General features: G+C 35.2%; 1 protein-coding gene across 1 annotated transcript in view; it reads left to right on the top strand.

Moving 5' to 3' along the window:
• Ift74 (intraflagellar transport 74) overlaps window positions 1-11,033 on the top strand; it is a 112,632-nt gene that overhangs the window by 89,122 nt on the left and 12,477 nt on the right. Inside the window, exons 16-17 of the mRNA XM_004638567.2 lie at window positions 6,295-6,458; window positions 7,679-7,804. Of these exons, the coding sequence (XP_004638624.1) occupies window positions 6,295-6,458; window positions 7,679-7,804 (290 nt within the window). The remainder of the gene's footprint in view (window positions 1-6,294; window positions 6,459-7,678; window positions 7,805-11,033) is intronic.

Genomic DNA, 11,033 nt, shown 5'->3' with positions numbered 1-11,033 from the left:
ACACACACACACACACACACACACACACACACATAAATAAATAAATAAAAATTAAAAAAAAATTAAATCTACAAGTCTTTTGGTGGAGCTTTTGGGGTCGTCTTTGTAAAGTATCATGTCATCTGCAAATAATGGTAGTTTAACCTCTTCCTTTCCTATCCTTATTCCTTTTATTTCTTTCTCTTGTCTAAGAGCTCTACTTCATTTTTCCAGAACTACATTAATTAGGAGTGGTAATAGTGGACTTCCTTGTTTTATTTCTGATTTTAGAGTGAAAGTTTTCAGCTTTGACTACTTAGTATGATGTTAACTGTTGATTTGTCATAGATGGTTTTTATTAGTGAGATAAAGAGCATCTATCCCAATTTTCTGTCGGGTTTTGTCATGAATGAACGTTGAATTTTTTGTTTAGTACTTTTTCTGCATCTCTTCAAATGAGCATGTGATATTTGCCTTTGGCTCTGTTGATAATGATGTATTACATTTATAGGTTTGAATGTGGTGGATCATCCTTGCATCCCTGGGATGAGTCCTACTTGGTTATGGTGTATAATTTTTTGATGATATTCATATTCTGCATTTTGTTTGCCAGTGTCTTTTTAAAATATTTATTTATTTGGTACAGGGTCTCGCTACACAGCTCAGACTTGTAGTGATCCTCCTGTCGCAGCCTCCACAGAACTGGAATTACAGGCGTGCACCACTACTCCTGGTTTTGGTAGCCAGCATGGCCTGAGGTACCCAGGATTGAACCCAGGCCCTTGTGATTGCCAGACAGGTGCTTAGAACACCGAACTATCTCCCCAGTGTGTTTGCCAGTGTGTTATTGATGATTTTTGTGGCTGTGTTGATTAGGGAGATTGGTCTGAAGTTTTCTTTTTTGGTTGCAACTGTCTCTGATTTTACTATGAGGGTAATACTTGGTTCTAGGAATGATTTTGGAAGTATTGCTTCTCTTTTAAAGAATTTCAGGATTAGTGGCATGAGTGCTCTAAATTTCTTACAGAATTCAGCAATGAAATCTATCATGTTCTTGGCTTTTCTTTGTTGGTAGGTTTTAAATTATATTTTTAATTTCATTCACTGATACTGCATTATTGAGAATATTTACACTTCTTAGTTGAGATTTGGCAGTTTATAGTTCATATGTATCTAGGAATCTGTCCATTTCTTCTGTGTTTATTAGAGTACAGGCTCTTTAATTGTAGATATCAATGATCTGGATTTCTACTGGATCCATTGTGATTTTACCCTTCTCATTCTTAATTGCTTGAATTCGGGTTTTTTTCATTCCTCTTTTTGATGAGGCTGGGTAGGGGCTTTATTTTATGTAATCTTTAGAAGAACCAACCTTTTGTTTTGTTTTTTGTATTTTTAGGGAGGGGTCTACAGGGAGTTGAGGTTTTCACTACTAGATCGGACTCATAGTGATCTGCCTGTTTACAGCCTCCCAAGTGCTGGGATTATAGACACGCACCACCACACCCAGTCTCATTCCCCATCTCAGGGTGCCCTGGGGGTGGGGCCAGCATGGCAGGCCCAGGGATTGAACCTCTGGCCCCTGCACCTGTTTGCAGGCACTTTAACCCGCTGAACTATTTGGCTGGCCCTTCAAAGAACCAACTTTTTGATCCATTGTTTCTTTGTATTGTTTTCTTTGTCTCAGTTATATTAATTTCTGCTCTGATCTTTATAATTTTCTCTCTTGAGTGAACTTTGGGTTTGATTTATTCTTTTCTAAGAGTATGAAGTTCAATATTAAGTACTTATAATAATTTACTTCACCCTAGAACATTTCAAACTCTAGACCTTTTTCATTTTGTAAAACTGAAACTTTATACCTGTGGAACGAAAATGGGCATCGGAGGTAAATAAACTCTGCTTAGATGAAGAAATACACATGACAGATTAGTACATGACTAAATGCTCAGCATCATTAGTTGTTTGAGAGCTGCAAATTAAAACAACACTGAAATTCTATTTCACTCTAGGAAGAATGACAGTCATCAAGAAATCAACCAATAACAAATGGTGGAGGGGCTGTGGAGATAAAGAAACCCTTCTCCACTATTGGTGGTAGTGGAAACTGGTGCAACCACTATGGAAGTCAGTGTGGAGATTCCCCAAATATCTTGGATTGCAGGGACCATTGTATCTACCTACTCCCCTATGGGTATCTTCCCAGAAGAATTAAAAACATTATACCATAGTGATATATATTTATCCATATTTATAGCAGCATGTTTTGTAATAGCTAAATCTTGGAAACAGCTCAAATACACATCAAATGAGGAATGGATAAAAAAGATGTGATTTTTTAATTGAATGTATTACTCAGCTAAAAAGAAGAATACACTTGAGACTTTTATAGGTGAAAGGATGCAATTTGAGAACATACTCATAACTGAAATAAATCATATGCACATTTGTAAACCTGGTATTGTCTCACTAGTATGAGAAACTGAAAGAGTAAAGAAGATCCAAAATGTGGAATAGCTGCTGAGCATAGGGAAGAGACTGCTCAGAAAGAAAGAGAAGATGTGATGGGATAAAGGGGAAAGGAAGGAAAGGAAATAGAAAAATATATGTACATGTATGTATATGTAAAGAAGACTCTTAAGGTAGTTATACAGATAGTTTCTCTTAGTTCAATGAAAAATATTTGTGCTAATATTGTTTGGACAATAGCTCATGCCTATATCTTATACTCTGAATAACTAGTATGAAGATAACAATAGGCAACATATTATTGTTACTGTCCTCGCCTGTTTAGAAACTTTTTTATTGATATTTTTTCTTTAAAATAAAAAGAAACATACATTCTTAAAGGCAAATACCAGCACCATAAACAAAGCAAATGATCAGAACTTTGTATCCCTTCTATGCTTTTATATATTGTGTTTACTTTTTCTTTTAAAACTAGTCACTGGGGCTGGGGAGATAGCTCCGTAGGATAAGCGCTTCACTGGGGCTGGGGAGATAGCTCAGTAGGATAAGTGCTTGACTGGCAAGGATCTGAGTTCAATCCCTGGTTCCGCAAAAAAAAAAAAAAAAAAAAAAAACTAGTCATTATTTTTTCTCCAGAGATATATAGTTGAAAAAGAATGAGAACTTCATGGAGATAAACATTGAGTTTATGGTTATGATAAAGATTGTGCTGCAAGTTTTCTTTACTAAAAGTTGAATTATATGACTAATAGTTATTTTTATGTTAATTTTAATCAAGCATATAAATTATTTTCCTTTCCTTATATCATCTCCTACTTCAACAAAGTTTTTACATCTGAGAATAATCATAGAGAGGTCTATAACACTTTTGTTTACCTTTTGGGTGTTCTATAGTTTCTATTCCCTTTTTGTGGGTTGCCAAGGGCGATCTTGCATCTTGGGTGGAAGGTGAAAAAAGAATCTTGAGATTCTGTGGTCTTCCAAAGAATCATAGTGCAAACACAGTTACACCATCTCCTGTGCTATAAAAATTTCAGAGGAGTGAAGCGGTTGGGTAAAAAGCCTATAGAGAGATCCTTAGGGAATTTTTTTAAAAAAGTGGAGAAATACTCATGTGCTGCATGGCGGAGAGGAAAGAATCTTTTAGCAGTAGTTTTTGTTTATATTTCTGGAAAGGAAGCTTCGGGGAGTAAACAAATGTGCTGATGGCACAATATTTCAGAAACATTTCCCTAGGTCAAAGTGGTTTCTTCAGAGATTTTGCTGCTAGGTACACACTGCCTGGTAAACTTTGCGACTTTATAGCATATCAGAAGGAACTAGACTGCATCCTCTTCCTGTCTCTTCTCTTGGAGAAGCTTTTCAAGGGAATCTGTTGTTAAAGAGAGATAAACCTTACCCTATATCAACCAATCATTTTCTTCTTTTTTTTCCTACAAAAGTCAGTTTAAATAGTTGTTAAATGTATTTTCTTAGTATTTACCCAAAATTTCAGTTAGTTATATAACTATTTCAGACAGTCAGAATATCTGCAAACTAAGCAGATTTTCTGTTCAGAGCATTAAAACATCGTAAAAGTGTCTTCTTCAGCATTTTGTTATTATAACTGTTTCCAACCCTAGGAGAGATAAGAATTCAACAAAATGAAACCCCTTGTAGGACTTAGGTCTTGATACCCGTGGTCTCTGTGTGATCAAATATGAGATGACAGGGGCATGGTGCAACTTCTGTTGCCTTTTGAATTATGCTCTTTGTTATTTGCTATATGCTATGTCTGGAGGTATTAGAATATTTCAAGTTTGTATAAATGGAAAATATTTTACTTTTAGTTTTCAAAGCTTTGTTTGTTAAGTATAAAATTCAGAGAGGACAAATTTTCTTTTTCTTTCAGTCCTTTAATTAGTCTAGTTTCTTACATACTTGGTCTTTTATTTTTTTCTTTCTAATGTGGAATAAGATGCTATTTAATTTTGTTCTTCCATAGCTAATTTTTTATGTATATGCTTTAATGATTTTTTTCTTTACAATAAGTTTTGGACAATTTCAAAAAAAAGAAAAAAGAAAAAAATAGTATGTAAAAAAAACATGAGATGAAAGTTAAATATATTATAGTAGAAGACATGTTGCCATTAATCCATTCAAAATACTTCTGTTTGCTTTGAAATACTTAGCCTATCAGTCTTAAGAATGTCAAACTCTTTTTTTTTTTTTTTTTTTTTTTTTTGGCGGAACCAGGGATTGAACTCAGGCCCTTGCACTTGCCAGGCAAGTGCTTATTCTACTAAGCTATCTCCCTGGCCCCTTAAAATGCTTCAGGAAAAATTCAAAAATTCGAAGAGTCTTTATAACAACTTTTAAAAATTTGGTGATATAGGCACCTCTTTTTATATCAATGAGTTTTGAAACGTTTTTGTTACTCATTTCCATTTAATATGAGTATTAAATGTCATTAATATTCAGCATAACAAGTTTCTGTTTTTTGGTTCTTGGTACTGTACCTTCTTACCTCTGTCTACTTTTTATACACTTCATTTTTCTGCACCACTTTTGTCCTTCTTTGGTTGTTTACAAATCCTTAAGACCTCAGTTAAGAGCCCTGTCTTTGCAGAGCTTCTCTTTATCCTTGCCATGTGCTCTTATGACATGCTGCGCTGCTCTCTTCATAATCAGCCACTTTTTTGCAGAGGGTTTCTTCTCTGTTCTCCTGGGACATAGCTGCTTGAGTGAAAGCAGTCTCTGGTGACCTCTGTCCTCACTGCCTGGCATGTGCTTTTGAATGAAAGAATGACAAATACATGCTCATGTGTGTGGCTAGTCTTCATTGTCCATAGATTCTATTTCTGAACTTTCCTATTCACTGAAATTAATTTGTAACCCAAATCAATGCTTATTGCATGTTCATGACCTTTCATAGATTTGTGCAGAGTGGTGAAAGTTTTGAGCAGCCTGACACGCACAATTCCCAGAAGAGATTGAAAAGGGAAAGTTTGTCTTGTTATTTCAGTTTTTATTTAAAACAGTCCTAAAGTGAAGTGCAATGGATGTCTCGTGTTCCTAAGGGCAAGAAAGCTGCTTTATGGAGTAAATGTGCCCTGGATAAGCTTAATTTCTCATGCAAATCCTCGTATTATTCGCCATAAGTTAAGTGCTAACAAGTCAGCAGCAGTGTATATGGATAAAATGTTTCTAAATCGAAGCACACAAAAAGCAAGATTATGTTTCAGAAAGTTGACAGAGCGTTGTGACCAGAGGCTGTGTTTCCCCAGGAGCAGTAGCTCGGGTCTGCTGACTCATGATTTGTGGTGATTATCTAGGAAATACGTCTCGCAAACAGTGAGAATTGAGTGGACAGTGTATGTAATTATGATGTTGTCTCAATTGTGTATCTGTGCAGTGTTTTGTGATAATATTGATTCTTTACATAACTGTTATGAGTATGTATTCTGACCTTGTTTTAAAATTTTAAAATAATGACCTCATATCACAAGTTATATTATCAAGTATAACAAAAAACTCTAAGGGCCAGGGATATATGTAACTTAATGGTACAGTACTTTCCTGGCAAATGTGAGGCCCTGGGTTTGATTCCTAGTACCAAAAAGAAAAAACCCTCCAGTGTGTTTTTATATTTATATGAACATGGAGACAGGTATGGTTAATATATATCAAGTTAAATAGGTTAATAAAGGAGCTAAGCTTTCTTTACTTGATTGTATAGTGTTTCATTGGTCACAGTGAACATTTCTTTTATAGATACCTTTGCAAAACATGATTTTTAATTGTGTTTTCCTATGTGAAAGAAATAAAGTTTTGATTAATCATATCCTTAAATTTCTATTTATTCAGACAGTCAACGTCTACAGTTAGATCTACAGAAAATGGAGCTCCTGGAAAGTAAGATGATAGAGGAACAACATTCTCTAAAAAGCAAAATTAAGCAAATGACAGCTGATCTGGAGACATATAATGATTTGCCAGCTTTAAAATTATCAGGTGAAGAAAAGAGAAAGGTAAATGCCAACGGAGTTACACAAAGTTATACTTCAAATTGGTTTTTTTATTAGTTTTAATTTATATGTAGTCCATAATACTATTTTGGTTGATTATTTAACACATAATACAATTTTTCACATTATATAGCTGGAATTTACAATGACCTGGGGTATTAAAAGGCAAAAATTGAAAAATGGGATATAAGCTGCTACTTAATACAGAGCTATAAATGGCTCAAGTCAACAATTTCTGACATTGCCAGTCCTGTAGATAACCCACTACTAATATGGTCTACTGGATTATATTGGATTATTTTGCTGAATTCATGCATCTACAATATTTGAATGGCAATGGAATACCCATCTCTGATAAAAGTAAATAAAAAAGGGGGATATAAATGAAGGACCATTTTGTAGTTAAAAAAATATATCTATCTATATAAATATATCTGTATATACAAATTAGGTTAGATAGACAGCTACTTTCTCTTAGTTCAATGAGAAGAAAGATTTGTACTAGTAGTGTTTAGACAATATATCATGTCTGCATCTTTTTTTTGTTTGTTTGTTTTTGTTTTTTGGCGGAACCGGGGATTGAACTCAGGCCCTTGCACTAGCCAGAGAAGCACGTATTCTACTGAGCCACCTCCCCGGCCCCAATATGCAATATTAATTATTGTAACTGTCCTACTGATCTGTCTTGAAACTGTCTCATTGCTATTTCTTTCTCAATAAAATTAATTAAAATGCAGAGCATCTTAACAAATATGAACTTTGTTAAATGTAGATTTGATATATTTCTCTACTGAAAACTTGTCAGTGTCTTTTTATTGCTATTTGCATTAATTTAAATTGAACTTTGTGTGATAGAGATGGACATGGAAGTGTCATTATTAGTACAGTTAATATCAACATAGCTTTTAATGTACTTCAAATAATTTTTTCCAAGCAAATCTTTTTTTTTTTGGAGGCCCCAAATGCCTTTAGGGCTTTTCTGGTTTGCCGTCACTATCTGGGTTCGAACCACAGAAGCTTGAGCTTGAGGACTTTGTTTAAGCAGGCACTTAAATAACTGAGCTACTGGGCAGGCCCCCTCCAAGCAAATCTTAAGAGTAATTATGCTGTGGCAAAACTTTATCAGAATATAATCACTGTAATTATTTAACCCAGTATTATTCTGGTTGCATTACTACATGCTTGCTATATGCTGTCATTTACTTCAATTTGGATCTATTTAGAAATTGCATCAGGAGAGAATGGTATTATCAACTCGGAAAAATGCCTTTAAGAAAATAACAGAGAAGCTAAATAGCGAATATGAGACACTGAGAACACAATTACAAGAAAATGAGACACATTCTCAGGTAATATTGTTTTCTGAATGACTTTAGAATTAATTTATTCTTTTTGAATATCTATCTTGTTCTTTTAATCTATATTTTTACCCCTAAGCAACTACTTATTTCCTGCTTTAAGCCTCCTAAATATTTTGTCTTTCAAAGTAGTCAGGTTCTGTATCCTCTTGCCTCAGGATGAATTAATTCCTCTTCCTTTGTTTTCTTCAGTAAACTATAAAGGCCAGTTGTGGAACTGGTAGGCACCTTTGTTAGTATAACCACTATGATATACTGGGTAGTAGCTTGAAAGATTTCAGAAGTGAAGCAGAAACTTCTAATTTCAGATGGAGAAATTTGGAAACCCTTAAAAATCACAAATAAAGTAAGTCCCAATGACTAATATCCCACCATTTTACTATGAGTCCTTTTAGTGTGTATGTTACATACATATACACACATTATGTATACACACATTGTACATATTCTTAAACACATATTTATTTTCATATATTTATTGAAATTGTATCACATTGTACAAATTACTTGGAAGTTTGTTTTTTGCTTTTAACTGTACAGTTTAAGTTCTTTGCCTTGTCCTTTTTTTTTTTTTTTTTTTTGGCGGAACCGGGGATTGAACTCAGGCCCTTGTGCTTGCCAGGCAAGTGCTTATTCTACTGAGCCATCTCCCCAGCCCCTTGCCTTGTCAAGAGAAATTTTCAAAAGTATGAATCGTAGTAGGTATAAATATTATATTACATAAACAGAGTATAATGTATTAAAACAATATCCAATTGTTGGACATTTGACCAATTTCAAGTGGTAAAACTGTCCTGAAATCAGTTGTGTTGATATATACCTATAATTTCAGCACTCAGGGGGGTTGAGGCCGGAGGATCATAAGCTTGTGCTCTGACTTGACAACTTAGAACCTCTCTTAAAGTAAAAAGTAAGAGAGTTGGAGGTGTACTTCAGGGGAGGAATGCCCCAGAACTTGATCCCTGGTACCACCAAGGATATAAAATGGTTCTGATAGTGCTATGAAGAACAGTCATACCCTTGAACTTCTTGGTTCCCATCTCCAGCTGTTTGCCTAGGCCACAGAGACAGATAACTACAGTCTGCTTTCATATCACTTACCTTACTGATAATTACCTGAACAGTGTTTGAGATCTTCCAGATTGTGAACTCTGAGAGGACAGCAACAGTCTTACTTTATCCCAAGCACTGTGTTACTGGTTTGTGTGTTGTACGTGTTCATTAAGGATTTTTTCCCATAATTTTATTGAGAAATAGCAATGAGACAGTTTCAAATCAAATTGGTAGGACAGTTTCAATAATTAACACATTCAGTACTCTCTTCCTAGTGGTCATTTGCTGTACAACATGCAGACATGATATCCTACTTACAAACACTATTAGAACAAATCCCTCTATTCATTGAGAATGTAACTATATATCTATCCTAAACCTTTTGAATACACAGATACAAAATGGACATTCGTCAGTATCCCCTTTCTTATTTAGTTCTGTCATTTGAATATTATAGGTGTGTGAACTCAGCAAAATATTCTAAAAGAGTCCAGTAGTCCATAATAGTATTGGGTCTTCTGCTTGACTGGCAGTGTCAGAAATTGTTGACCTGAGTCCCCTACAGCTCAACATAACAGCATGGCTTTACTTCTTATACTTCGTTTTTATACTTTTCTGCTGTATGGTTAAGACCAAGAAAATGCAAAACCTATGTAACAAGAGTTGTAGCTTTTGGATCTGATAAGGTCAGTCAAATCCCCTCAGGATTTATCCTGAGGTCCTGTACCTCAGATGGTAGAACCTTTGTCAGTGTCAGCCATGTGGATGAGTCACGGCCATTGCTTGGCCAATGTGCTCTCTGGGAAAGCTTGAGAGAGTGTCTTCTCCCCATGTGACTCTCCTTAGACACACTCTACGTCATCGATCTCTTTCCTCTTTGGCCCCATAATCTCCTTGATCAGAAAATTTGGGACACAAATGAGTTACATGATGTTACAGTACAGGTTCTCATATGTCCTGAGTTTTAATTGACCTTGGAAGGCTAGGGCCAAAATGTTGGCTTTCCTTGCGGCCCTGCTTTTTCTCTAATTTGTGGTTTGCAAACTTAGGTTGTTAACCCTCCAGAAGAGAAGCTTATTATTATTACCATATAACCTACGCTGTTGAGCTTAACCTCACTATGTGTCTTAATATAAAACATTTTAGGCATAACACGGAACAGGTGTTTTTCATGAAGTATTGATATATTAAACTAAGTCCCTACAGAATGTGACAAAAAAATTTAGAAAATTAAACTATATTTAAAAAATAGGAATCAAAAATTGTATATGTTTACACATAAGTTCCAGAAATCTATCCATATACAACTTAATTGCAGGATACTCCTACGACACTCCTTTTCCTATCTCCTGCCTTCATTCACCACCACTTTCCTTTTTAAAGAATCATCTACCTGAGAGACAGCACGGCAGCAACTGGCATGTCAGGACAAGCAGCCCATATTCAGAAGTCCAGAATGACAGGCACTCCAAGCTAGAACCTACTATTATGCATTGCCATCTTCAGTACAGTTACTTAGTTCACAGGTGTCAGTATATATAGTTAGTCAGGGTGAAAATCCTTACAATTAACTGCTAGATTTGAAAATCTTCTGAAGATTCTCAGGACCATTACCTTGCCCATCTTGTACATATAACTGTTTGACTTGCCTCTGTCATGTTTCCTGGCTCCTCTCCTTGCTCTCTCTTCATTATCTAGTACTCAAGTTCTTGCTTTCCTTTTAATTGTATTATACCTTTCTATTTGTATTTCTTCTTTTGTGTTCTTATACTAGGGAAACTACGATATTTACACGTGTGTCTGGTTTATTTCACCTATGAGTATATCTTCAAGTGGCATGCACTTAAATATAAAAGCTTCGAGTTTATCATTCTTTACAGCTGAGTAATACTCTATTGTATAAAAACACCACATCTTTTTCACCCATTCCTCAGGTGATAGGCATCTTGGTTGTTTCCAGGATTTGGCTATCACGAATTGTGCTGCTATAAACATAGGCACACATATATCCCTATGATATGATGTTTTCAGATCGTCTGGGAAAATTCCCAGTAGAGGAATAGCTGGTTTAAATGGGATTTCCAGTCTTAGTTTTCTAAAGAGTCTCCACACTGATTTCCATAACAGTTGCACCGGTCTACATTCCTACCAGCAGTGGAGAAGGGTT

This window comes from Octodon degus, unplaced genomic scaffold (genome assembly GCF_000260255.1).
Source record: "Octodon degus isolate 3935 unplaced genomic scaffold, OctDeg1.0 scaffold00099, whole genome shotgun sequence".
NCBI classification, from domain to species: Eukaryota; Metazoa; Chordata; class Mammalia; order Rodentia; family Octodontidae; genus Octodon; species Octodon degus.
This window is presented reverse-complemented; position numbering and strand designations above follow the sequence as displayed.